Below are 27303 nucleotides of genomic sequence, written 5' to 3'. Positions count from 1 at the left end.
AATTTTCCTGTTTATTTTATCCTTCATACCCTAGTCCCTCAGAAGTTGTGTTCCTTCTAAGAGTCTTGCTTCCTGTTGTCCTCTTCTTTCCTATTGCGCTGACCTACAAAGGCCCCATATTAGCAGGGAATGAAATTTCTCAAGTCTATTAAATCAGTTTCCACAATAGCATTTTTTATTTTTAAAGTATGTGGGGGAGTATTTACATATGTGTGCAGGTGCCCTCAGAGACTAGAGACATTGGATCCCTTGGAGGTGGCATTAAGGGTTAGGTGGCTCCTGTCCTGCATGGATGCTGGGAACAGAACTTGGATCCTATGGACGGATAGTAAGTGCTCTTAACCGCAGAGCCATCTTTCCAGGCCCAATCTCTTCCTTATAAGTTTTCAGTATTTACTGACTTCATTTGATTACTGATTTCCCTCCTGCTTTGTCTCTGAGAACACCTGTATTTCACTTCTTAACATCATTTTCAAAGTGTTGAAAAGATGCATTAGTCTACTACCTTAAATTTGGAGATCTTCTGTTATAAGTTCTTTATGACAGCATTATTTAGCTATCATTTATATACTTTGTGTGTGTGTGTGTGTGTGTGTGTGTGTGTGTGTGTGTGTGTGTGTGTAAGAGATGTGTGTATATGTGTGTGTTCACGAAGCAAGGGGACATGCCTGTGAACCATAGGACAACTTCAGGGTCCATCCTTGCCTTGAAACATTGTTTCTTACTGTGCTCTTGTCCTGCACATGATGGTTGCTGACCCAGGACCCTCAAAGGAGTCTCCATCTTGCCATCTCATTTTTAATATAGGAATTCTGGGGTCATACACACACTAACTCATTTGGATTATGAGATCCCAGCTTAGGTCCCATGATTGCACAGCAAGTATTTTATATGCTGACTCATCTTCCCAGCCTTAAAATTCTTACTTTTAAAGAGTATAGTTCGCTGTTTCTTTGACTATTCATCTTAAAGATTTATTACAACTAGCAAGATCAAGTTATCATTTTAAAACTTGCCATATAATAATGAAGACTAAGAGTAAGACCAGATTTTTAAGTGCTTACTGAGGTCAAGAAAATGACTTCTTGCCCTTACAGTCAGAAAATATTAGCATAGGAGACAGAACAAATCTAACAAAGAGAAGATGATTAAAACATGTTCAAAGCACACACATACGTGTGTGTGTGTGTAGATAGATAGATAGATAGATAGATAGATAGATAGATAGACACATCTGTGTATATGATGTCTATGCACATATACATAGATATGTCTATCTATACATGTGTATATAATATATGTATACACACGTGTGTATGCATGCATTTATAGCACAGTGATTGCCACATAATTTTCATTCTATTGTTACTTCCGTTGTCTTTGAGCAGCCACTGATATTTATTATTAAGCTGAAGAACTTGCCTAAAGCAACTAGGCTTGAGGGAAAAAAGTAAAAGCCATGTCAATTTAAAGGAAAGTAAAAATATTTCTACCTGTGGGTAACATGGCTTTACATATTAAGGCTAAAGTATCCAATGATGACAAAGATCTAACAAACTTAGCTGGGCGATACTGTCACACAGGACTTTAATCCCAGCACTCAGGAGGCAGAGACAGCTGAATCTCTGCTTCAAGGCCTGGCTGGTCTACAGAGCAAGTTCCAGGACAGCCAGAGAAACCCTGTCTCAAAAATCCAAAACCAAAGTCTCAAAACAAAACATGCACATCTCACAAAAGTAACCAAATGACTCTCTTTTTAAGAGTTGCCTTGGTCATGGTGTCTCTTTACAGCAATGGAAACCCTAAGACACTAGAGAAGACAATATTAAGAAGAGCTTGGTGCAGATAAATGGTAGTTTGTCATGAGTGTCAAGTACAAGAGTTTACATTATGACTGTTAACTAGTTTTACTTTAGGAAAGTGTGTTGAAACAAGATTGAAATAAAAGGGGCTGGGGATTTAGCTCAGTGGTAGAGTACTTACCTAGGAAGCGCAAGGCCCTGGGTTCGGTCCCCAGCTCCGAAAAAAAAGAACAACAACAACAAAAATTGAAATAAAAAAGAATAAGTCTGGGCTGAGAAAATGGCTCAGTTGTCAGAGTATTTGTTGCACAGTCTGAGGGTCTGATTTTGGATTCCCAGTACCCACATAAAAAGCTGGGTATAGGTGTATGCCAGTAGTCCAGGTGCTAAGGTGGTAGCCAGGGTCTCCTGAGCTCACTGCCTAGCCAGTCTCACTGAATCATCCAAAAACTGACTGGTGTGTGCACATCTGTATAACACACACAACACACACACACACACACACACACACACACACACACACACACACACATCACTAAATAAAAATATACATTGTATCAAAAGGAATAAAATAATTAAGGAATGAAGTTAAAGCTCAGATAAATGGAAAGATAATCTGTATCTTCATGGATTAGACAGTTTTTGTTGTTAAGAAGGGAGTACTTCCCAAATTGATCCTCAGTTTTGATGTAAGACCTATCAAAATTCCATCTCCGCTAATGCATTTTATTGAATTGAAAGGAACAGACATTGTTTTAAAAAATACAATATTGGAATATTAACACTCACTTCAGAATCTACTACAAAGTAACAAGTTATCAAGGTTGACACTGGCAAGCTGGGCTGTGGTGGTGCAGGTTATTATTTCCTGTGCTTGGGGCAGAGGCAGGCAGATCTCTGTGAGTTCAAAGCTGAACCAGCCAGGGCCACACAGGACCCTGTCTTTAAATATTTATATAATTGACACTGGCAAAAAGATAGACACATAAATCAGTGAAACTGAGCCGAAAAGTTCATAAATAAATCTTTATATTTACACTATTAATTCCCAATAGTAAAACCAAGACAATTTAATGAAGAAAGAGGAGGCCTAAACAAGCTACTGGAATGAGTTGATATCTGCAAGACTGTGCTCCATACATGGCTGTTTTCCTCTTTTCTCCTTTCAGTGTATTTTCCTTGTTGTTTATATTTCATGGTTATGATATGACAAAGGAACATTTCTTTCTGGTCTTGTCTCTTTGGTATTCTAAATGTCTCTCCTATATCTGGACTAACATTTCTTTGCTAAAATTTGGAAAGTTTTTCTGCTATTATCTTGTTGAAAATGTTTTTTTATGCCCTCAGAATGAAATTCTCTGCCTTTTCTATATCTATAACTTTAGATTTGCTTCTCTTCATATTTTCTAGTCCCTGTATCCTGGGGAAAGCTAGACAGTTGTGTAATGTGTCAACTCCGGAAATCAGCATAATCCCACCTCAGAATTTGTTGTGCATTTTTTATTTTTTGCTGTAATTATGTTTCATTTGGTTTGGGATTTGTTTGTTTGTTTTGAAATAGGGTTTCTCTGTATATCCCTGGCTGTCCTGGCACTCACTTTATAGACCAGGCTGGCCTCAAACTCAAGAGATCCACCTGTGTCTGCCTCCTGAGTGCTGGGATTAAAGGATTCACCACCACGATGGCTGTATTGCTTGTTCTTTGTTTACTGATTTCTTTTCCTGAACATTAATTCAGGAATAATTTTTTATTCTAGATTGTTTGTATCCACAGATGTTCCCAATCACTTAGTGATCGTGTAACAATTAGACAAGATGTTCTTAAATGCTCAAAATCAGTAAATCTCTGTACTTTACTAAGGGGCTATGTGTATATCCTGGGGATCACCTTTAATATGCCAGCGTTTTACAACTCTGTTTCTTTGCAGCTCTGTTTGTACAGAACCTCATGTTCAGTCAGAGATGGGAGATTTTAGCTTCTTGGTCTTTCCTGGCAATATGAGCATGTGTGTGGCCTTCTAGAATCCAGGGAATTATCAGATCTCTTCACAGGTCCCTACAGAAAACTCATTCTTCAGAATTTCCTTGAAGCTTTTTGGCAGATCTCTTTTTGTCCCAAGTAATGTGAATGTATCATGTATCTAGAATGTTAAATTATATGTCTGGTTTTTTCCAACAGATGTCCTGTAGATAACTAGATAAGCTCTGAATGACATTAAATAAAGAGAAGCTCCAGCAGTAGACTTGTCCAAAGAGCTGCTGAATTTGCCAGGTCAAATAATAGCAAGTCTCTAGAGAATGGGCTCTTAGAGGCCTCTAAAAATTTTGTCCCAGTGGCTGCTAGGCTCTTGGTTTTTTGTGGCTGCTGTGGTTCTGTAGTTGCATGTTGAAGTAGACAGAGAAGACAGGAATAGGGATGAATGACATAGAACAAGATTCAGTGTTCCTAACCTTCATCCACGTCCTTTATCCTTGTTTGCTTTTTGCTGCTGTGGTAAAATACTGACCAACACCAACTTGGGAGAGGACAGGTTTTATTTAGCTTACAGGTTACAGTCCATCATCAAGGGAAGCCAAAGCAGGAACTAGAGGTAGGAACTGAAGCAGAGACCCTGAAGAAGTACTGGTTAATGGCTTACTTTGCATGGCTTACTCAGTTTGCTTTCTTAAGCAACCAAGACCTCCATCTAGAGGTGGCACCACCCACAATTGCATAGTCCTCTCCCACATCAAACATTAATCAAAAAAAAAAAAATGCCCACAGGCCAATGTGATCAAAGCAGTTCTTCAGTTAAGCTTCTTTCTTCCCAGCTGACTCTACTCAAGTTGGTAAATCTAGCCAGCATATTCTCCTTGAATTATGTAATACTGAACTGTTAAATCAGTCTTAGCCTCTTCATTATTTTTATGGACACAGGTTTTGTTGGGGGTGTATTGGGGATTGAATTCAGCCTGTTGGGTATACTAAGTATACCTTCTACATTAACCTTCAGGAATTTCTGCTGAAGATTTTCTGTGTGTTCAGAAACCTAATGAAGATGAGCGTCTTCCCTCGAGACTGGATGGTGATGAGACTGTTGACAAGCAAGTGAGTGAGGAAAACTCTGTACTGACATCCACAGAGCTCTACTCAAGCAGGGGCACTGTGTATGCGTGAGTGAGAAGAAGATTAAGACCAGGTCTGGGAAGAGAGAGAATTGACAATAGAACATTTATTTGAAGGTATATTCCCCAGGATTTGGCCACCAGCCATAAAGACAGTGAAAGGAAAGAATCAAAGATGATTCAAAAAGCAGAATCTGCAGTAGTGAAGGTAGACGACGGCGTGTGAAAGGTGGGAAATACGAGAGCCGTTAGTTAGCTTCTGTTGCTCTACAGTTTTAGACAGAGCTCTGACTTCTTTGACTTGTGTTATCTACCAGAAAACGCTTGCCTCCTGGAGTTAGTGCTAACTAGCCTGTACGCCCTAGCTGCAAAGCTTTGGCCATTTCTGAGTATAGATATGGAATGTCTGCCCCATTCATATTTCCAGCCTGTGCTTCATCTTGGCAAACTAGTGATACAGGTAGTAACACATTTGTTCATTTTCTCTCCGTCTACTATATATTGTGTGGTCCTCACTCATTAGCCTACTGCCTCCTTCACTGACTTGCCTTTTATGTTAACATTGTATAGAAGCAGTTAAATTATTTATATTAGGTATATTAACAGGACAGCATGATTTTTTTCATGTTTAGCTGTTTATAGGGCCCTTTTTGCCTTAAAACCTTTTGTCCAGAGCAAAAGAATGATAGGAAGTTGCATAAATATTTTCTCAAGTACTTGTTTTTTTGTTTAGATCTTTCATGTTCCTGTCTCTTAGTTTCAGTTTGAAAACTTGAGACTTTCTAGCCTGAAGTGCAGGAGTAACTCATCTCTGACTCTGATCCTGCTATTCTGGAACACTGCTCTCTTTATGGACTAGTTTTGCTTTTCTCTTCTATACTAAGACCCAGATGGCCACTCTTTTTTTTTTCTTTTTATTGAAAAAGGATTATTTTTTCATATAATATATCCTGATTACAGCTTCCTCTTTCTCTCCTCCTCTTAGTTCCTCCCTACTTACCCTCCCATCAGGATGGATGGAATATATATATATACACATATATATATGATTTTTTATAAATATAAAAGAAAATAATAGGCTTCTAGGGGATGATAATAAGACATAACATAGTAAAATAGGGTAAAACACATTGGAGTTGGACAAATGTGAAAAATGGAAGGAAAACCAAAGGAAGAAACAGAGCCCAAGAGAAGGCACAGGATAGAGTCCCACTTATTCACACACTCAAGAATTCCATTAAGAATACTAAACTTGGGGTTGGGGATTTAGCTCAGTGGTAGAGCGCTTGCCTAGCAAGCTCAAGGCCCTGGGTTCGGTCCCTAGCTCCGAAAAAAAAAAGAAAAAAGGAGAAAAAAAAAGAATACTAAACTTGAAGCCATGATATATTAGCAGAGGACCTGATGCAGACCCATGCAGTCCCTTTGCATGCTGCCTCAGTTTCTGTGAGTTCACATGAGTTGACTTAGGATCTTGTGTCCTTGGTGTACTTCTCACTGTCGTGCTCTTACACTTTCTGCCTGCACTTACCAGCTAGGGCCACTCTTAAGCATAGTTCCTTTGCCATATAGCCAAGGCCTTCTGTAATAAAAACCTTACCTACCCATCACACTTTCCTTCCTTTAGATTTAAGCTAACATTCTGAATTCTAATTCCTATTATACCTTATATGTGCCAAGCAGAGATTAAAAGTGATATTCTATGGGTTCAGTCTGGGGGAAAAAAAAGAGTGATATTCTAGTTCAAAGGCTGAAGTCAGATGAAAACAGTACATGAAAAAAGGAAGTATTAAATCTCTATAAATCCCTATTATCTGGTAAAATAATAAAATTATGTTCTGAACCCTATAAAGTGACTATAATCTGTATTGTTATCCAAAGATCCTCAGAATACTTGAATTGCTTTTTGAGCTAGAATAAATCCCAACGATCACAGAGCTTAGAAGAATTAGTGACCCACTGACAGCCTTTGCTGTCTTACCTAGTTGCAGGCATTTTGTAAAACTGGTTTACTGTGTAGTTTGTGCCATTCTCTTTTCTTTAGAGCCATATCTTACAGAAGGGCAGGTTGTCTTCCAGAATTTTGCCTGTAGGCAGACAGCTGATGCTGGGCTATAGCCCTGCTGGACTAACTCTGCGAATGCCTTGTCTCCTCACTGCAGCATCATAGTCACTACAGTCCAGTACCTGTCCTCTGCCCTGCACAAGAATTTCACAGAGACGGACTTTGACTTTAAGGTAGGGGCCCCTAAAAGTTATTGCTGTCACAGTAATCGCATGCTGAAGGCCACATTCACTGCTTTTTTGCTTTAATATATTCATAGTATTGTAGATTTCAAGACTGATGGTTATTATAACATGACCTGAGAGCCTCCTTGGTGGAAGTGTCGGGAGCCAGACATCTATGAAGATGCTTTCCGTTAGCTTCAGAAGGAATCAAGAAAGCAAAAAATGGGGAAAGACTTATTTCTAAAGATAATTAAAAGGGAGAAATCTTAAGAATTTGAAATTATAAAATGGACTCTCTCCTTTATGCATATATTTAATAACTTTCCCTGCAAGGTTAAGGACTTAGGCAGTCACATAATTCTTTTTCTGTCTCTCTAGGTGTGGAATTCTTATTTTAGCCTGGCAGTTCTGTTCATAAACCAGCCAAGCCTTCAGCTAGAAATCATTACTTCAGCCAAGAGGAAGAAGATTCTAGATAAGTAAGACAGATGTCTTCCCTTCATCTCTCTACCACTTGCCCATATGGGAGTATTTTTCTATGATAGACTCTTTCAGAAGTCCACAAGTTTCTCACGTGGCTGGTTTCCCAAGGAGCCAAGTATTCAAAGTTCAGTCAGTAACCAAGTGGCTTAGCATTTTAAGAGCATTAGAAATAACAGTGCTGATATACTGACCTCATTGGATTTTCAGGTCTGTCTCACTGAACCTCCCTCCGCTAACAGTTACTATTTTCAGGTATGGGGACATGCGTGTGATGATGGCTTATGAACTGTTCAGCATGTGGCAGAATCTGGGTAGGTCTTTCCTACTGATCCTTCCCTTTCATATACTGCATATGTAAATAAAAAATTTGAGAGCTAACAACCCTACGAAGCCTTCTGAATATCAGTTCAGTCCCCAAAGAGTCTCACATAACTTTAACATAGCACCTCAGATGAGTGGTGTAGAGTAGCATATGTTCGTAAAACCCATCCTTGGCAGGGACAGTTTGGCTAAGACGATGCTAGTGTGACATTTTGATAACTGAAGTTAGAAGAATAAGAAGAAGGCTCAGTAGTTTTCCAGTTTGGGAATCCATGTCATAAGAGCCTCTACACTATTCATGTTCCTGTCTAAGTGTTACAGGCTCAGAAGTGTAAATCATGGAGACACCACAAAAAAAAAAGGATGAGTATTGATTTTAATAAAGAAAAACTTTGCACCTCAGGTATTCATGTTTCCAGATCACGTATCTGACACCACTTATATGAAATGCAAGAGTGACAAGCCTTGATGAGGCTGACACTGGCTTTCCTTTAGCACTGCTAATAGATGCTGCATTGAATCTAAAGTGGCCTAGATGACTAGCTGGGCCACCTGGAATTCTGGAAAGATATGAGTCCTCTGTCAGGAGGAGATCAGAAATTAGTTATATTTCCAATGAAGTGTGATTTAAGCTAAGCTTATGCATCTTAAGCCATAGGAATAATGTTCATAGAATCTTAAAGTCTCCTGATCCATTCTCACCTTGATCTAGAGATGAAAAGTAAGGTGGGAGACAGCAGTGGGGGCTACAAGGAGACCCAGCAGTTAAAAGCACTAAAAGGCAGCAGTTAAAAGCAGTTAAAAGGCTACTCCTTTGGAGGACCTTGGTTCAATTCTGTCAGCCACGTGGTGACTCATAACCATCTGTAACTACATTTCCAGAGGATCTGCCCTAGCATGGCACTAGGCATGTACATGGTGCACTTAACATGCATGCAGGCAGTACACCCATGCACATAAAAAAAATACTTTAAAAAAGAGCAAGCAATAGGGAGGGCTTTTCATCCCTCAATAGAGATATGTTTCCCCCAAAGAGATCTTCTATATCACTCTCACTGCCAGCCCACAACAGAATTTAGATATATATTTTAACATTGAACTTGACTTTGAAATTCTTAGGAAGACAAACTAACAATTATGCCAGGTACCAAGATCAGAATACGCAGAGTGAGCCTCAGAACTAGCATTTACTTCTTAGACGGGCTTTCAAAACAAAAGGAATAAAAAGGTACTAGCTTGGGTTTAGTCTCCAATACTGCCAATTTTAAAAGATAATTAGATTTGTTCTTTAAAACCATTCATTGCTTTTGAATGAAGTAACAGTCTGCCTCCAGTCCCCCAAAACTAGCTTTACTTGACCGTACTAGTTACTACACATGCAAACGGTTCCTCTCTGCAGTCTCTGGAGGACTGAGAGCAGGCATCTGAATTGGGTTCTTTCTGTTGTACCACTGCTAAGAAAAGTCCCCAAGGCTGGCCCTAGGCTCTAGGAATACTAGCTAGAGAGCAGGCCAATCAGTGGAAGAGCTGTATCACTCAACTTTACATAGGATGACCTCATAAAGGAAATTGGAGGAGAGGTGAGCTGATCTGATGAAAGTGGATATACCCCTACCTTAAGAATACAGTGTGAGGGGCTAGAGAGATAGCTCAGTAGTGATGAAGAGCACTGGCTCCTGGGTTTACTTCCCAATACCCACATGGTAGCTCACAACTCTCTGTAATTCCACTTTCAGAGCTTGTGATACCCTCACACAGAAGTGCATGCGGGCAAAACACCAGTGCACATAAAATAAAAATAACTCATTTAAAAAAAGAATACAATGTAAGTAACAGGGATGGGAAGATAGGAGAGTAGAAAGAGATTCTATATCTTGAAGCCAGTGTATGAGAGTGAAGTTATGCAGTAAGCTCTTGGTAGCTCAGTTAGGGAGTTTTTGGCATACATGAGTATAGACCTTTAAGAGGTCTGTGGACTTCAGGCATTTGGTAGCTTAAGCCTTGGGCTGGACTCCCTGATCTCTAAAATGCCGTATAGAAGTAGAATGGTCAGGAGGTTTTGTCATGTTTAAGCAAAAATGTGCATTTTTCCTTACTAAACAAAAGCTTTAGGGAGATGTCTAAACTTGTAGCCCTAACTCACCTGAACAAATCAAACTCTGTTTCCTTGCTCTGAAGGTTTCCAAGTAGTTAAAAACACTTCACAGGAAGTTTTTGGAAACAGCGATTTTGTGGCCTTTGCATATTTGTTCTAAGTTTACTAGGCCAGTCAATTTAAAACTCTTAAAAAGATGAGGAAGTGGGCCGGAGGTTTGGCTTGGTACTTAATAGCATTAACTGCTCTTCCAGAGCACTCAGGTTTGATTCTCAGCACCAATATGGTGATTCAAACCATCTGTAACACCATTTTCAGGAGATCAGAGGCCCTCTTTTGACACCTGATACCGGGTACCCACATGATACACAGACATGCATGCAGGCAAAACACCCATACACATAAAATGATACATGTTTTTAAAAGATATTAAAATATAATAAAATAAAAAATTTAAAGCAGCAGGAGTATCTCAAAAACCAAAGAACAAATCAGCTGTTAAACTTGGAAGCTTCCAGTATAAATTAGCAATGGAAAGTAGGGTGTGTTGGTTTGGCTCTTTCAGTGCTGAGAAATTCAGCTCCATCTCAGGACCTCATACAGACTAGGCAAACACTGTGTGTGCCACAGAGCCAGTGCTCTGTAGTGTAACATATGCTCGGCCCCATTTGTGAATCTTCCATGTAAAGAACAAAGCAGTAATGAACTAATAGTTGTTGGGTTTTATTGTTCAGGTGAACATAAGATCCACTTTATTCCTGGAATGATTGGTCCTTTTCTGGGTGTGACACTGGTCCCACAGCCAGAAGTGCGGAATATCATGATTCCTATCTTTCATGACATGATGGACTGGGAGCAGAGGAAAAATGGCAACTTCAAGCAGGTAAAATGATAACTATCAGTGTTTGATCTGCTCTCCTCTGACATGAACCTATTCACACCAAGCGGGTAGTCTAGATGGGGAGGCCATGGTTCTAGCAGGAACATTAACCATCTTAAATCCTGTTCTAGAGTTTTTGTATGAATTGCTAGACAAAACTAACATGCAAATTTTCAAGTTAAAGACCAGACCTGGAACCCCCAAAGCTCCCAGGGACTAAACCCCCATCCAAAGAGTACACATAGAGGGACCCAAGGCTCCAACTGTATATGTAGCAGAGTATGGTGTTGTCTGGCATTAATAGGAGGAGAAGCCCTTGGTCTTGTGAAGGCTTGATGCCCCAGTTTAGGAGAATGTCAGGGTGTTGAGGTGGAGCAGGTGATTTGGGAGGGAGAGCATCCTCATAGAAGCAGGGGGAGAGGAGAACTAGGAAAGGGGATAACATTTGAAATGTAAACAATCCAGTAAAAGAAAGGAAAGAAGGAAGGAAGGGAGAAAGAAAAAAAAGTTGTGGTAAGATGACTGCCGTGAGTTGGGGTCATCCCGAGCTACATAGCAAGCACTAAGGCCTGGACTGCATAGCAGCACCTTGTCTCAAGGACAAACAAGCAAACAGAAGGATTAGAGGAAAGGGATAAACTTGCTGAGGAACTTTCTGATGAACAAAGAGTCAGAGAGTCCTGGCAGCTGGTTGTCTTTTCTCTACTGTATGGCCCAGGAATCTCTAAGACCTGAGCCAAACCACATGACTTTACATAGTTTTCAGAGTAACCCAGAATTTCATAAGCTGTCCCCTTGTTCTTTGCCACCACAGCTAGCCAAAATCATACCCACAGTCAAGAACAGAGAAAAATTAATGCATGGGTTCTCAGACCTCAGCCAGCTTTCTCTGCTCTTAGTCCTGCTCCCCAGTCTGGCTTTTGGGGGAGACTCTTTCATAACAACTGAGGCACAGATTTGCCCACGGGCCAGCAATTTCTCATGGAGACCAGGCTGTGTCAAGTTAACATTAACACTAACCATCATAGTTACATGTTTCAAAATGGCCTTTAGAAAGTAGAGTTTAAATGTTCTAGCCCCACCCTCCCAAAGGGTAAGTAGGTTAAGTGACATATATGTTAGCCTTATTTAGTCATTTCATGGTACATTTATCAAAATATCACCCTGGAGCTGGAAAGAGGACTCAGAAGTTAAGAGCACTGGCTGTTCTTTCAGGTGGTCTGGGTTCAATTCCCAGCACCCACATGGGTGGCTCACAACCATCTATAGCTTCAGTTCCAGGGGACCCTTCCTGCATGAGTAGGCACCTGGCATGCATATGCTATACAGACATATGTGCAAGCAAGGTAGTGTAAAGTAAAATAAATCTTAAAAACAAAATGAAAATCATCATCCTGTACTCCATACATATATATAACTATGATTTGTTATTTTAAATTTTTAAATCACTTAATCATGTTTTTGTGGATCTTGGACCCTCCAGCAAACTGAATCATTTTAGGTAAGTTTCTGTTGCTGTGAAAACACATTGTCCAAAACCTATTTGGGAAAGAAAGGGCTTCTTTGTCTTACACATCTCAGTTGAGGCAGGGCAGGAAAGGCACAGCAAGCAGGAACAAAGACAGAAACCATGGAGAGAAGCTGCTTCCTGGCATGTTTCCATGGTTGCATTCAGCTGACTCTCTTATGCCCTTGGACACCTGCCTGGGAGTGGCGCTGCCCTCTGTGATTGTGCCCTCCACGTCAGTCCACAGTCAAGGAAGTACCACACAGACATGCCTACAGGCCAAGCTAAGGGAAGAAGCATTTTCTCAATTCAGTCTCCCTCCTCCTGGGTAACCACAGTTTGTGTCAAGTTGACAAAAACCAGGACACAAATAAACTTTGTTATGCTTAGTTTTAAAATATGTGTATTTCTGTGCTTCCCTCTGCTGTCACATTTTTAAGTGGTCTGTTTTTTTAATCCCATGCTTCCACTTCCTATCCTCTCATCATGTTGGTCTGCTCTGTGTTCTTTACATTTTTAGTGTGTGTGTGTGTGTGTGTGTGTGTGTGTGTGTGTGTGTGTGTGTGTGTGTGTGTGTGTTTGGCAATTAAAGGAGTAACTTACAGGACTTTTCTCCTCCTGTCATTCAGGTCCCCCGGGGTCAAACTCAAGTTGTCAGGCTTGGTGGCCAGCACCTTTCCCCTTTGGGCCATCTCCCTGACCCTCTGTGGTACATTCCACATATCTTTATTGAACATGCCTTTTTAAAGGTCACCTATACCCTGCAAGTCACTGAAATTCAAGGATTTTGATCTTGATTCCGCTGTTCTACAACTTCGGTGTTAACTACTTTCCTACTTTTGCTTCTACACAGATATATTTTTCCTCGTTATAGAACAGTATTTAATGTAAAGGAAATAAAAATGTAAATGAGCCATACTCAAAATGTAAAAGCCCTATTCCTAGAATATTGTTAATTGAAGAAGTAGTTTGTCTTTTTTTAGACTTTCCCAAATACATAGACTTCTATGTTTAAAAACAGAATTGTTGGATAAACTGCTTTGTAATCTTCTGTTTGGGTACTCACTTGTCATGACTCTTCCTTTGTGGCATTTACTGCTCCTCTGTACTAGACTATACCTGTAAGAGTCCTCCCATTGTATGACTAGACTATTACGTATTTAGTCAAGTTCTTACAAATATAGGTTCATTTCAAATTTTTACTCTTAATATCATCAAAACCATCCATTCTTATGTTTGTGTGTGTGGGTGTGTGTGAATATGTGGAGTGCATGTCATGTGGGTGCATGTGGCCGAAGGCTCTTGGAGCTGTTGCTTTCTCAAGGCTCTACATTGGGTTCCTGGCTTCCCACCTGTAAGGAACAGTACTATATTGTTCATATTCTGAGCATGTCTGTAGATCGCTAGATATTGTCTATGTACATATGTTCCTTTGAATGGATAGTTTTAAACTATTTTAAACTATTTAAAACTATTTTATGGATAGTTTTAAAATATTTGGAGCCATTAGAGTGCTCAGAGTGTCTAAAGACTCCTAACAAAGCCTAATGGCCTGAATGGCATCTCCAGGACCCGCATAGTAGAAAAAGATAACCAGTTCTTACGAGTTTTTCTCTGATTTCCACATGTAAATCTCCAGAACACAGAAAATATAAAGATTTTTTAAAAAAAAGAAAAAGAAAAGAAACATTTGGGAACATTGTAAATGAGGTAATGGAAAGATTATAAGAGCCAGTGGTCAGGGAGGGCTGGAATCAAACTCTGTCTTGTGAGCATTACAGGACTATCACCCTCATGAACCCACAGCATCCATGGTTGTCTGCACAAGACCTAGACAGGATCAAGCCTGTCTGCATTCCAGCATGGAGTGAGGAGGGGCTGTAAGCTCTCACCCTGTGGCAGAGGAGCTACTGATGGTTGGTGGCTGCTAGAAGAGGGAGAGTCTGTTTAAGGGTGTAGCTTGGGGCCAGAATAGTGGTTGCAGTGGAGGGTACATGCCTTTAGTCCCAGCACTCCAGAAGCAATCAGGTCAAGTTCTGTGATTTCAAGACTAGCCTGGTGTATAGAATGATATCTAAGACAGCCAAGGCTACACAGAGAAATCCTGTCTCAATCAAATGAGGCCTGGAGGTTCACCTGTACTGCAGAAGATCTCCAGAAGATATCCCAGGATTTATGAACAGCACAAATTGGATTAAGTGGGCTATTTAGGGGATGGACTCAGAAGCTGTTAGGGGTTCAGGATCAAAATAAATTCTACGTGTATATGAACTTCTTAGAGAATTAATAAAAATGCTATATTTTAAAAAGAAACATTTAACAAAGATCTTTCTCTTTCTGAACCAAAACACTTTTCTCTGAAGGAGTCCTCTTCTTTAGCTCTTAGATAGGAAATGGTTATCTGTGACATTCACCTACCTAAACTAAAATCAGAGTGAACACCTTCCTAAGCCAGAGAGGCAGGTTTATTTTTCTTTTTTTTATTGATAATAGATTTTTCCCTCACATATTATATCGTGATTACAGTTTCTCCTCCCATTTGGATCCACTCCCTTCATGTCTCTCATTAAAAAGAAAAGGCTTCTAAGTGGTACACATAAACTAACAAAATTAACACATTGAAGTTGAGCAAGACAAAGAGAAGGCAACAAACCCAAGAGGCAGAAGGATCAGACTCATCTGTCTGCACACTCAGGAATCCCATAAAAACACCAAACTGGAAGCCATAATATATATGCAGAGAACATGGGTGTAGACCCATGCAGGCCCTGTGCATACTGCCTAGGGTCTCTGTTCATATGAACTTTGATCATGTTGACCTAGAGGCCCTTGTTTTTTTGATGTCCTACATCCCCTTTGACTCTTACACTCTTCCAAAGGTTCCCTGCCCCTGAGGGATGGAATTTGATAGAAGTTAGGGCAGAGTGTTCAAAGATCTCACTCACAGGATAAATGTCTGACAATGGGTCTCTATGTATTTGTTCCCTCTTTCAGGAGAAAGCTTCTCTTATGATGGCTGAGCAAAGCATCACTGCTCTATGAGTATATCAGGATGTCACTAAGAGTCATCTTATTGTGTATTTTTGTTTGCTTGCTTGCTTGCTTTTTACAATAGTGGTACTTTGTTTTACTCTAGGTCCCTAGGCTATCTAGTCTCTGGTTCAGAAAACAAGGTTTTTTGAGTGGTATAGGTGAGATATCCTGTCTTTATTGGAATTTACTTGCAACTATGATACAGTATAAAAAAGCAGTTTTCCATGATCCTCACATAGCCACAAGACTGGAGATTTTTCCTTCTCTGTCTCAGTTCATTTGCACTCATGAACTCTCTCTCTGTCTCCTTCTAGGTGGAGTCTGAACTGATTGACAAGCTGGACAGCATGGTGTCAGAGGGGAAAGGTGATGAGAGCTACAGGGAACTCTTCAGCCTGCTGTAAGCTGCTCCTTCCCCAGATGCCCCATGTTGGGAGAAGGGGTGATGTGTGCCAGTGAAGGGTCAAGCACTGGGCAGGCTTCAGGGGTTAGGTACCAGGAGAGACCCTGTTGACTCTGGTGTAGCAGTACTCAGACTCTATCAACAAGAAAGCACGCTCTCTTAGGGACTGTCATGGTTGACTGAAGATGCACAAAGAGATGATAATTCAGTTCCTAAGGTTGCAATAAGAAGCCATTGTATGTTTTCCTAGCATTCACTGCCTCATGCTGGACAAAGCCCATGAGGACTTACTTATTAATAAGTCTGGCATTTCTAGGAGGTAAAGTATGAGTTCTCTTTTAGGAAACATTGCAGCTTGATAAACACTGCAACAGGTTCTTGAATAAACCACACAGGCTTTCTAAGCCATTTTTCAGTTACTAAAATAATTGGGCTATACTGAATGATAGTTCCCCCAGACCTACCTCTTTTTTTTTAAGAACTATGTATTTATTTTATATATGTGAATACACTGTTGATCTCTTTAGACACACCAGAAGATGGCCTCGGATTTCATTACAAAAGCTTGTGAGCCACCATGTGGTTACTGGGAATTGAACTTAGGACCTCTGGAAGAGCAGTCAGTGCTCCTAACCACTGAGCCATTCCAGACCTATCATTTTAATAGCTTTTTTTTTTACATTGATAAAAGCCACCAAACCTCATGAGACATTTAGTTAGAATTTTGCAGTATATAAAATACATTGATATTTTATTTAAGATCATGAGGGATTCTTTTTCTTTTATTGTATATATTTAATTTACATTTTAAATGTTATCCCCTTTCCAGGTCTCCCCTCAAGGAAAGGCTACCCCCTCCCCCTCCCACTGTTTCTATGAGGGTGTTCCCTCACTCACCCACCCATTCCCTCCCACCTCCCTACCCTGACATTCCCCTACACTGGGGCATTGAGCTTTGACAGAACCAAGGGCCTCTCCTTGCAATGATGCCTGACAAGGCCATCCACTGCTACATATGCATCTGGAACTAATGGTCCATCCGTGTGTACTCTTGGGATGGTGGTTTAGTTCCTGGGGATCTGGTTGGTTGATATTCATGAGAGATTTTTTTAATATTAGCAGTTATTATAAAAGTACTGTTAGCTGTGTCAGATCCATAATATAGACTTAATCATAGAAGAGTACTTTTATTGAAATATAATAGGTTCCGTAACATAATTCCTATGTTTGCTTTATTAATCTTACTATATCAAAATGTCAAATTTGACAAAATTATAACTATTTATTGTCTACCAGTAATTTTTAAAAATTTAACTTTAAAAACTTTATAAGTTGATCTTTTTAGACTTGATGCTAACAATACACTTGCGAGAGAGAGAAGTAGTGGGACCGGCTCAAGGAAGTGCTAGCATGCTGTCAGTTAGCTGACTGTAAAGGTCCCTCTGCATGGGGGACCCACAGCTGCAGTTTCAACAGGGGATGCTTTCTGGTATATTATGTCTGCTTTGTTCCTTGAGGGGTCATAAGATTTTTCTTTAATATTTATGATGGAATACATTCATTTTCTAATATTTCCCCTATAACAAAATATTCCCAGTTGTAGGAAAAAAACATTGAATTCTCTTTGTTGTCCACTAATAAATGACTTTATTACAAAGGAAAAAGTATAAAAATAGGTACAATTACTTATTACCTATCCGAATTGTGTTTGTAAACTCTTTTAAAGTCAGTTTGAGATGTAAGAGCTGCTGATACCATGGAATATCATTTCATATTTTTAATTTGAGGATGATGCTTGTAGGTATGGGGAGAAATGAATAAAACTGTGTGCAGATATAGAAAATACTCCCATGTTTGTGTGCTCATAGAACATCTTCCCGAGTGTGAGGTCAATAAAGCTCCACAAAGCAGTTAGAGAGTAGCTGTGTTCTAGTCCATTCAAGTGAGAGGCCAGGTCCTGTAGTCCTCTTCTCTCTTTCCACATGATCATAGAAACCCTCACTTTCCCTTAACCTTTGACACAGGTGTATGTTCTGTGCAAGGAACATAGCAAAAACATAACAGCAATCAAGCTATGAGTTTGAGACCCCTGTGTTTGTTCCCAATCCTGGGCCAGTCAACTCCAGATGACTTAGAAACTTAGAGAGCAAAATATGCTCATAAGGAATCTTAATAGAGTTGTATGGACTGAGCTCTAGACCTAAGCTCACTACTAGATCAAGTATCAGCGTATCAGTGTATCTCGAAAGCCAAAAGCTGCCTCAGAGTGGCAGAAGCATGGTGCTATCATTTTTTTAAATGACTTGAATGTTAAACTTGTATTTGTTACATATTTTGGAAGCTTCTCATTACCGAGGTGATGGCAGAGTATAGCTCCTGAATTACTCCCTGTCCCTCATGCAGGGCTCCTTAGATTTGTGGCAATCTTCAATTTTTATGAAGAGGTGGTTTTTTATATATTTACCAAAAATGTCTCTGGACCAAAGAAGCAGCCAGTTGACAAAGCCAGGCATATCCTACCGTGGGCTCTTAACTCAGATGGTCCTTGGGAACAGACCTTAAAGCAATCACCTCTCTCATCTCCACCTCAATGGAGTCCTTAGGAACTGCCCCGAGAAATGGGAGAGATGTTCATGTGTGGCTGCTGTTCAGTAATGTCCTTGTCTTTGCTTTCTGCTGCGTGGAGTAGAACCCAGCTGTTTGGGCCCTACCCCAGGTAAGACGACAGCGTGACAAGTCTCCTGTCTCCAGATGTCTCACAGTCTCCACAGGCTCATGCACCTCACTCTTGTCACCAGGGAAAACTCATGAGTTATTCTTGCTTCTCCTACCAACAGCCTTCTGGAAAAGGTTGAACAGGAAACATGGCGTGAGACTGGCATTTCCTTTGTTACCTCAGTAACCCGCCTCATGGAACGCCTTCTTGACTACAGGTATTTCTTTAGCTTGAAACTTCTGTAACCTCTCCTTTGGTAGAATATTTATTCTCTTTGCAAAGGCAAAAATGAGACCACAGTGAAGACTGGAGAAGTTGAGAATGCCTGCTGTTTCACAGAGGATGTACTTTCAGTTTCCAGAACCTACATGGCAGCTCATAACTGGCTGTAATTCCAGGTCCAGGATATCCAGTGCTCCCTTCTGCCTTCTGTGGGTACAAGGCATTCACATGATACACATATATACAGGCAGGCAAAACACTCAGACACATAAAAATAAATAAATCTTAAAACAACAACTGCCAGCATGGTGGCTCGTGCCTTTAATCCCAACACCCAGGAGGCAGAGGTGTAGGCAGGTGAATTTGTGAATTCCAGGCCAGCCTTGTCTACATTGGAGTTCCAGGCCACCATGCAAGGCCATAGAGTGAGACCTTGTCTTTAAGAACAAATGTTTAAAAACAAAAATGGGCATTGTGGTGCTTAGCTGTAATCACAGTACTGAGGAGGCTGAAGCCAAAAAATTATGAATATAAAGCTGTCCTGGCCTATATAGCAAGACCATATTTTAAAATCAAAAACCATTGTCTTAACATAGGAAGGACTATTATGGTTCCATTGGCTGTCATTAGGAGTCATCTGATAACCAGGAACAGTAACTTTCTCAGGTATTAGTTAGAGCTTCTTGGGCTCTCCCTGAGACGGGACGGAACGTACCCAGAAGGTATCCCAGGGTCATGCAGCCACAGGCCTTCCATCTAGGGAAGATCATAGGGAAGACATAACAAGAGGGAAGGGGAAACTGTCTTTTGAACAGGTTAGGGAACATCTGTGCTTCCTTAATGAAGACCTTCCTTGGCTATATGGGAGATAAACAAGGAAATGTCATCTGGTCCCAAAATGTGACCAAGGACAACTTTCATTTGCTTCTCCCATAACTGAGGGACACCCTTTTTCCTCACATCTATATTCTTTTGTTAAAATCTATTTATGTCCCTTAATCCTAGCTATGGCAACAAATTAGAGGAAATATTTTATGAACTCTGAGTTCTCTGTTATGTTTATCCTGAGAATCCATGTGGAATTAGAATTTTTTCATGAAATCCTGCCTTTTTTAGTCCTGTCATGACTGTTGAATGGTCTAAAAATAACAAAACCTTAATTATGCTCTCAGACCGACTAGAATAGTCACTAAGGTTATTTTCTGGAAGTCAGGAAGATAAGGAGAAACAGGATGATAAAGAAATAAAATTGATCCCAAACTGTAATGCTGAAAGATTTATAAACGCCCGGAACAAGAAATGACAGTGCTCAGGCTTGCTCCAGTCGCTTCTGAAGAAACTGTGCCTCTCAGCAGACTCAAGTGTCTGTGCGCTAATTTCACAGTGGAAATGGGATTCACAGCCTGAACTCCCTTTTCTGTAGCACACTATGTTTGAACAAATGTCTACCTATTTTTCTTGGGCCTTAAATAGCCAAAGTTGGCCTTCGTCAGCCCCTTCTATAGCAAAAGGCTTCCACTTTACATGTCATATCCCAAGCCCTTCCTATAGCTGCCATCACACAGGAAAGTGGGCTAAAGCCCTTAACTTATTACAGTATTTACTGAAGGTTGTTCATATTCACTGCCATCTACCCTAAACACTGAAAATCACTTTCTTTTTTTTTTTTTTTTTTTTTTTTCCCGGAGCTGAGGACCGAACCCAGGGTCTTGAGCTTGCTAGGCAAGCGCTCTACCACTGAGCTAAATCCCCAACCCCCACTTTCTTAAACTTTTTTTAATTGGATTTTTTTATTTACATTTCAAATGGTATCTCCTTTCCCAGTCTCCCATCCATAAATCCCCTATCCTATCCTCCCACCCGCTTCTTCTATGAAGGTGTTCCCCGACCCATCCACCCACCCCTTCTTGCCTCCCTGCCCTGACATTCCCCTACACTGCAGGGTTCAGCCTTGGCAGGATCAAAGGCTTCTCCCATTGGTGCCCAACAAGGCCATCCTCTGCCTCATATGCAGCTGGAGCCATGTGTCTGTCTATGTGTACTCCACTGTCTTAAACTTAAAAGCCTTCTTTTCACTGATTTTCTTTCTGTCTTCTATAAACAAATGAAACTTATGGCCAGAACCAGTCTTATTTTCAGTGTGGTATCTCTCTATAAAACAGGTACACATGTCTTCAAACATGAACTGACCTTTGCCCTGTGTCCGTCCAGTTCTCAGGGCTTACGTTCATGTTTCTAACCTCCAAGTATTGCTCCTTGTGAACATGGAAGAAAACAGTATGATTTTTTTTGTGGTGGTTCTAGCGACTAAAAACAAACCAATCAACAAACAAACTACCATGTTGATGTGGTATTTGCCTCTATTCTCATTTGCAGCCCTGAAAGGTTATTCTTGTAGTTGTCGATGAAGAAGTATGTTTGAGAAGTCTAGCTGATTCAAAGGCTGTGCTCTAGATCTGCATCCATTGATCTCTTTCCTTCAGGCTTCTTAATGCTGAGTCATCCTTAGATTATCTCCCAGTCCAAACCAGCAGGGAGACTTTCCCTAGCCAGGCGCTCACTTGGCTTTCTGTGCATACCTTGAGTATATATCATTTGCCACTCATTGACTCAACAGAAAAGATTCAATTCCTTGAAGGCGGGATCCTTGAGCTTTTCTTTCTGGTACTCTGCTAATCCCCGGCAGATGTATAGTAAATAATGATCAATCAGATGAACTTTCAGGGAAGACAATGCCAAAATCAAGAGAATCTTTTCCTCTGGCCAAGAACTTAAACAGTTATTGACAAAATATGTGTGATAAAAAAAATTGTATATGTACATAACCTTTAGATATAAGGTATATATAAAGTTTTATATTATTTCCAGTACGTTGTGATTCAGCATGAGTTGGACCTGTGGTTTGAGACTTAGTTTTTAGACTGTCCAAACATTTCAGTCCCCTAAGAAGTGCCTCCTTAGCCTGGACAGTAATGTCTTCAACTCTATGTGAATTCTAGCATAGATTTGTGCTTCTAGGTACTAAGGAAATTGGCAAGTGCTCTTAATGCCCTGATGATATATTTGGGCTCTGTATTCTGCAACCAGCTCAAGGAGCTCAACAGAGATCGTCTAACCTCAGGATTGGGTGTAAAGTTGAGGGAGATCTCACAGTACAGTCCTCTTCTGTTGAAGAGCTTCCTGTTAGAAGGCATACTACTTTTCAATACTTCTTTGTCCATACTAATGTTCCAGTAATGCTAGAACATTAGTATATGTCTTGTCCCAGGAGATAACACTTCTTATCATAGGTAGTCACCTGTGTTCTCTCTTCCAGGGACTGCATGAAGGGAGAAGAAACTGAGAACAAGAAGGTTGGCTGCACTGTTAACCTGATGGTGAGAGGACGTGAGCTCTTCCTTCTGACAGGCACAGCCAGGGTTTCACTAGCTAGAGTTTGCAAATTATCTTCAGAATGGGACAGACTCTAGCATCCTGTAACATAAATCTTACATGTATTTCATTCTCTTGCAGAACTTTTACAAATCTGAGATTAACAAAGAGGAAATGTATATCCGATACATCCATAAGCTTTGTGACATGCACTTACAGGCTGAAAACTACACAGGTGAGTCAGGAAAGGAAGAGCTGTGTCTTTTCATTAGGATAGACAAAATGACTCCAGAATCATCCTTGCCAGAGCTCAGCAGTATTGAGTTCCAAGGTTTCCCTTTACCTCAGTCCTGTCCTCCTACTCCTTTAATGACAGAAAAGCAGGTAAACTGTTAACCTTCCTGGCATGTGCTCCGTGCACATCCTCTGCTGTCTGCAGCTGTCCCACTCACCTTCACTTCTATCCATGTCACCAAGACTCAACAGCAACTTCCAAACGTGGTACATCAGGTTCTGAAAGCTTGAACTTCTGTCTCTCCTCAGAAATAGAATTTCTCTTAGGTCTTGCAGAGCTGAAACCAACCAAGCAAAGGAGTATCTCCTTAATCCTGGACCTTCTAGAACTCACTGGTAGATCTGGCTCCTCCTCTGCAACTGCACACTCTCTCCTACACTGAGCTCCTAGTACAGTCTGGACAGTACTCGTCTTCTTGACAGGCCAGATAAGAGCTTTTCATTATGTCTGCAATCTGTGCACGTGCTGGTCATGATCTGTTTACTGAGAACCGCTCTGAATGAAGAGGAAGGATACATAGACGGATATTCTGTGTTATTCCCTCATACCAGAGTGTCCCCAAAGAACTATCTTTCTTGCTGTCACTAGGCCCTATTTTTATCCCTTAGACTAAAGGACTTAAATTCATCATCTAAATGTGGAAATGTGATCTTTCCTTATTTGTAAATCTTAACTAGAATTAGTAAAAACAGAGAACCCTTCTTCCTTACCCTTGTCTTTACATGTTAGGAAGTTGTATATATACTATTTTGTTCAGTCAACACAACTTGGCAAAATGAACAAGACAGACTAAATGTACACACTCAGGAAACTAAAACATGAGGATCAGGAGTTTGAGGTAGGCCTAGGTTATGTAGTGAGACTATCTTTAAAAATGAATGATGAGACTTGATGTGCCAGGGTGGGTTGATACCCACAGGAGGGCTCCTTTTCTCACAAGGGAATGGGAGAAGTTGGGCGGGAGGTAGGGTTGGGATGTTTAGTGAATAAATAAATATTAATGAAAAAAACAAAATGAGGGCCTGGAAGATGGCTAAACAGTTAAGCACACTGGATACTCTTTCAGAGGACTGGGGTTCCATTTGTAGCACCTATGTGGCAGCTCACAGTATACTTAGCACAAATTATATGACATTGCATAACATGACTAAATTTACCATTCTTTATACCTACTACTCGCTAATAACTCTGAAGGAATGGTGAAGGGAAGAGTTTTATAAATTTCTCGTATTGGGCTGGAGAAACGTCTCAGTGGTTAAAAATGCTAGCAGCTCTTCCAGATGACCTAGGTTTGATTCCTAGAATTCACATAGTAGCTCACATATATAACTGCAGACCCAAGGGATCCCATGCCTTCTTCTGCTTCTTCAGGCACTACATACATACATGCAAAGCACCCATACATATAAAAATAATTAACCAATCAATTAATTAATTAAAATATAAAGGTTTCTGTGTATTAATGTAGACATTTGCCAAGGACTGGGCTGTCACGTAAGCGACTGAGTCGAGGTTATGAACAAAGAAGTGCTATACTTTGACTTTTGTAGCTCTAGGTGTTGCGTAGATGAGCCAGCACAATAAGGAAGAAAAAGATTTCATACGGTTCTTCATGCACCAGAGAGGGCCTGGCAAGGGGTGCCAGTGTGCGGGCATAGGTAGAGAGTGAAAAGTGAGATGCTCAAGGAGTGGACCATGGCTGGGTGCGGATTACAGCTGATTAGAAGTTAGATTCTTCATCAAGTGAGCACTTTTTAGTATGGCTTGAAGATCTAGACAGAAGCTAGAACCTTGCGAGTGAGAAAACACCACTAAAAACTACTAAACAGAAGGAAAAAGAGAATTCCTTAATAGGGCTGTGGGCTATGGCTGTAATTCAGTGTGACTCATCTCTTAGAATTTACACTACCGACAGGTTGTGGTTTTTTTTGTTTGTTTGTTTGTTTGGTTGGTTTTTTTTTTTTTTTTGGTTCTTTTTTTCGGAGCTGGGGACCGAACCCAGGGCCTTGCGCTTCCTAGGTAAGCGCTCTACCACTGAGCTAAATCCCCAGCCCCAACAGGTTGTGTTTTTATGTAACTGTTACTAACTGTTCCACATAAAGTAGCGCTAAGCCTGCAGCCTGAGTCCAGTTTCTCCAGAATTAAGAGTCCCTGGCTCCGGACTCACCACATATTTACACTACTCACATTCTTAGCCCTCATCCTTTTAGAAACGGTAGCAATAAGAGGAAAGAACATTTCCTGGGGCATTAGGCAAGAGTCAGTTGATGAGTGCTGGACAAATCCCTGATGAATTGGTGCTGCCCAATTAGAACCCATTCTAAAAATGTTAGAAAGCTGGAGCCAAGTGAACAGAAAAGAACCCAAGAATTCTCAATTATCTCTGCCATCCAAAGCAAGACAATGTGTGCAATAGCCTTAAAATAGCTAAGCCATTCTTATTTATTAAAAATGCCATTTTATTAAAAAAAAGTTGTATATTTTAGTCACATTCTTTCCATTCTCCCAATTCCTTCCAGATATCTCCCACTTCCCTACCCACCTAACTTCATCCATGCGTGCTCTCTCCTTCCCCCTTTTCTCCCTCTTCTCCTCCCCTTTTCCTTCTCTCTCTTCCTCTCTCACTAAAACAATGAAAACATAATAAAAAAAACTAATAAGACAAAATGATACAAAAAGTTCCTCCTCAAAAATAACGGAGCCTAGGGGTTGGGGATTTAGCTCAGTGGTAGAGCGATTGCTTAGGAAGCGCAAGGCCCTGGGTTCGGTCCCCAGCTCCGAAAAAAAAGAACCAAAAAAAAAAAAATGGAGCCTATTTTGTGTCAGTCAGGTATTTCTAGACATAGGGCTTGGGCTGGGGTGTAGTTGATATACCTAATGAGGTGCTACTTTAGAAAACTAGTTTCCCTTTTCCCAGTAGGTATCAATTGCAGATAGCTTCTTGATTGGGAATGGGAATTTGTGCCCATCTCCCCTTCTCAGAGCTAGAACTTTGTCTGGTTTGAACCTGTTGAGATCCTGAGCCTGCTTTCACAGTCTCTTGAGTTCATATGTGCATCAGTTCTGTTGTGTCTGAAAGATTATGGTCCTTAAAGTCATTTATCACTTCTGCTTCTATAATCTTTCCACTTCCTCTTCCACTTGGATCCCTTGAGGGGAGGGGCTTGATGAAGACATCCCATTTAAGACTGAATCCCCCAAAGTCTCACTCTCTTCATATTGTTTAAGTGTGAATCTCTATGTTAACACCGTCCACTGAAAGAAAAAAACTTCTATAATGAAGGTTGAACAAGGTACTGGTTTATGGTGTTGTTACATGTTGTTAAGAGTCATGTTATTGCTATGTTCCTTTAGAAGAATAATAAATAGTATTAGATTTTCTCCCAAGTCCTATAACTTAGGTAGTCTCAAGTTCTTGGCTACTTGAGTGATATCAGATATGGATTCTGTCTCATGGAATAGGCCTTAAATCCACTCAGAGTAATTGGTTACTCCCCTAATGTTTGTGTCACTGTTGCACCAGTACATCTTGCAGGCAGGTTGCTGTTAGTCACAGTTTGTAGCTGGGTGATAGTGAAGATTACTTTCTACCTCCAGTAACGTGCAAAATAGCTTCTAGTACCATGAACACGAACAAGTCAGTAGAGAGTGAAGCATCTAGTTGGGTTCCAGATCTATTTCTCCAGTATTTGATGACATAAATAAATGGTGTCTTTAGCAATAAGCTGTACCAGGTAATAGAGAATAACCAATGGCTTTAGAAATAGCTTGTGGGGCTGGAGAGATGGCTCAGTGGTTAAGAGCACTGACTGCTCTTCCAAAGGTCCTGAGTTCAATTCCCAGCAACCACATGGTGGCTCACAGCCATCTGTAATGAGATCTGATGCCCTGTGAAGACACCTACAGTGTACTTATATAATAAATATAAATAAATCTTTTTAAAAAAGAAAGAAATACCTTGTGATATTTTTGGCCAACAACTAAACAAGATGTAACTCATTCCTGGCATTAGAGGAGTTACTTGGTGGCATAAAATGTCTCCCGCATTATATAGTGATTCCATTTAAATTTATTTCATATTTGTATATATTTTAAGAAGCTTACACAGTAGTAGGTTTTTATATGTGAACCACTCTTTATTCTTCATCTGGAACTCAAAACAAGTGACCAGGTATTGAGAACATTTATAGTTTCTTCATTGTGTGAGCCAGGTCTATTAGCTTACACTATCTTACCTTTGGTATCTAGTATTCCTGGTTTGTGCTACCCAGCTTTGTTCTGATATCCCTGTTCACCATGGACCTCTAGCACAGAGCTATTTCTGGGCCACCAGAGGAAGCCCTGAGCTGCCATTCTATTCCTACAGAGGCTGCATTCACCCTCCTGCTTTACTGTGAGCTGCTGCAGTGGGAAGATCGACCGTTACGGGAGTTCCTACACTACCCATCCCAGACTGAGTGGCAGCGGAAGGAGGGACTGTGTAGAAAGATCATCCACTACTTCAACAAAGGCAAGGCAGGTATCAGGAAGCAGGCCTCTGAGCCCTCGTGTTCTGCTGCAGTCAGGACATACTTGTTAGAAACAAAGAATAACTGAGGTTGGTGATGGATGTGTACATTCTCCATGCGTAAGCTAGAATTTGGAAGTTGAGGAGAATAAACTGAGTCAAATATCATGTAAACTGATGTTTCCAAGTACCCAAGAGAAAGAAAACACTGTAATAATAATATGAGGAAGGTAAAGGTGTAGTTCAGTGTTAGAGAACTTACCTAGCTTTCACAGAGTCCTGGGTTCAGTCATCAACACCACAAAATAACAACAACAACAACAACAACAACAACAA

At 40.5% G+C, this 27303-nt stretch overlaps 1 protein-coding gene across 14 annotated transcripts in view; it reads left to right on the top strand.

The window, feature by feature from the left end:
* The window catches only part of Dock3 (dedicator of cyto-kinesis 3), a 355025-nt gene that overhangs the window by 294127 nt on the left and 33595 nt on the right, over positions 1–27303 (top strand). For 8 of the 14 annotated variants that reach the window (XM_087562345.1, XM_087562340.1, XM_087562344.1 and 5 more), the window contains exons 28-37: positions 4796–4890; positions 7067–7142; positions 7512–7612; positions 7869–7927; positions 10767–10915; positions 15767–15852; positions 18693–18788; positions 22110–22170; positions 22307–22400; positions 26827–26975. In XM_087562345.1, the coding sequence (XP_087418471.1) occupies positions 4796–4890; positions 7067–7142; positions 7512–7612; positions 7869–7927; positions 10767–10915; positions 15767–15852; positions 18693–18788; positions 22110–22170; positions 22307–22400; positions 26827–26975 (966 nt within the window). 14 annotated transcript variants of the gene reach the window in all.

The sequence above is a fragment of the Rattus norvegicus genome, chromosome 8, assembly GCF_021556685.1.
Source record: "Rattus norvegicus strain SHRSP/BbbUtx chromosome 8, alternate assembly SHRSP_T2T, whole genome shotgun sequence".
Taxonomy (NCBI): domain Eukaryota; kingdom Metazoa; phylum Chordata; class Mammalia; order Rodentia; family Muridae; genus Rattus; species Rattus norvegicus.
Note: the sequence above shows the minus strand (reverse complement) of the source record. Positions and strands in the feature narration are given on the sequence as shown.